At 54.4% G+C, this 1777-nt stretch overlaps 1 protein-coding gene across 1 annotated transcript in view; it reads left to right on the forward strand.

Annotated features, from left to right (window-relative positions):
• TNFSF9 (TNF superfamily member 9) overlaps nt 1-1518 on the forward strand; it is a 5062-nt gene extending 3544 nt beyond the window's left edge. The window contains exon 3 of the mRNA XM_025368377.1: nt 173-1518. Within this exon, the coding sequence (XP_025224162.1) occupies nt 173-639 (467 nt within the window). The 3' untranslated portion in view covers nt 640-1518. The remainder of the gene's footprint in view (nt 1-172) is intronic.
• The last annotated feature ends 259 nt before the right edge of the window (nt 1519-1777 follow it).

Genomic DNA, 1777 nt, shown 5'->3' on the forward strand with positions numbered 1-1777 from the left:
CCCCGCCCCACCATTCCCCGTTTCCCTCCCCCGTCCCCCTCCCACCCCGCCTCCCCTCGACCCCCCCCCCACCCTTTCATTTCTCCCAGAGCTGCGCTGTCCTGCTCGGTGGCCATGCCCAGCTGTGTTGGGACAAGCTCAGCTAAACTAAGTGCATCCTCTCCTCCCACAGTTCTGCTGACCGATGGGCCCCTGAGCTGGTACAGCGACCCAGGCCTGGCAGGCGTGTCTCTGGCGGAGGGCCTGAGCTACAAGGAGGACACGAAGGAGCTGGTGGTGGCCAAGGCTGGCGTCTACTACGTCTTCCTGCAACTAGAGCTGCAGCGCGTGGTGGCCGGCGAGGGCTCAGGCTCCGTTTCGCTTGCGCTGCACCTGCAGCCACTGCGCTCTGCTGCTGGGGCTGCCGCCCTGGCTTTGACTGTGGACCTGCCATCTGCCTCCTCCGAGGCTCGGAACTCGGCCTTCGGTTTCCAGGGCCGCCTGCTGCACCTGGGTGCTGGTCAGCGCCTGGGTGTCCATCTGCACACTGAGGCCAGGGCATGCCATGCCTGGCAGCTTACCCAGGGCGCCACAGTCTTGGGGCTCTTCCGGGTGACCCCTGAAGTCCCAGCCGGACTCCCCTCACCGAGGTCTGAATAACGCCCAGCCTGGGTGCAGCCCACCTGGACAGAGACTGAACCCTACTCCATCCTTCATGGAGACCCCTGGTGCTGGGTCCCTGGTAATTTCTCTACCTCAAGGGGCTTGGCAGGGACCCCTGCTGCTGACCTCCCCTTGAGGACTCTCCTCACCCATTCCTTCCTCAAGTTGGACCTTGATATTTATTCTGAGCCTGAGCTCAGATAATGTATTATATATATTATATATATATCTATATATATATATCTATATATCTATTTAAAGAGGTTCCTGAGTTTGTGGAATGGGCTTTTTTAGGGGAGTTGTTTGGGGGGGTGGGTCTTCGACCCTGCCGAGGCTAGTCTTGAACTCCTGGACTTAGACGATCCTCCTGCCTCAGCCTCCCAAGCAACTGGGATTCATCCTTTCTATTAATTCATTGTACTTATTTGCTTATTTGTGTGTATTGAGCATCTGTAATGTGCCAGCATTGTGCCAGGGCTAGGGGGCTAGAGAAACATCCAGAAACAGACTGAAAGAAAATCTGAGTTATGGTAATGTATGAGGAATTTAAAGACTCATCTCCAGCCTCCACCTCCTGTGTGATACTTGGGGACTAGCTTTTTTCTTTCTTTTTTTTTTTGAGATGGTCTTGTTCTGTTGACCAGGCTGGAATGCAGCGGTACAATCATGAGTCAATGCAGCCTCCAGCCTTGACCTCCCCAGGCTCGGGTGATCCTCCCATCTCAGCCTCTCGAGTAGCTGGGATCACAGGTGTGCACCACCGCACTTGGCTAACTTTTTAATTTTTTTGCGGAGACAGGGAGGGTATCGCTATGTCTCCAAGGTTGTTTACATGCCAATACAATTTATAATAAACACTCATTTTTCCTCCCTCTGGAGAGTTGGTTGTTAAACATTTACCAGCACATCCTGTCCGTCTCTGCCCTACAGAGCTGGCCAGTTTCTTCAGCCCCATAATTTCCCCACCGTATAGATCTTTCACGACCACCCCTATAACTAGATGCATCCTCTGGCCCGCTAGGATAGCCCTGTGACCCTGCAACCCAGGCCTTAACATGGGATTTGTGGGGAGAGAAGGATGGTCCCCCCAACTCTGGTCCGGGAGCCAGTGCCAAATCTGATTGGTCAAACCTGA

Source organism: Theropithecus gelada, chromosome 19, assembly GCF_003255815.1.
Source record: "Theropithecus gelada isolate Dixy chromosome 19, Tgel_1.0, whole genome shotgun sequence".
NCBI classification, from domain to species: domain Eukaryota; kingdom Metazoa; phylum Chordata; class Mammalia; order Primates; family Cercopithecidae; genus Theropithecus; species Theropithecus gelada.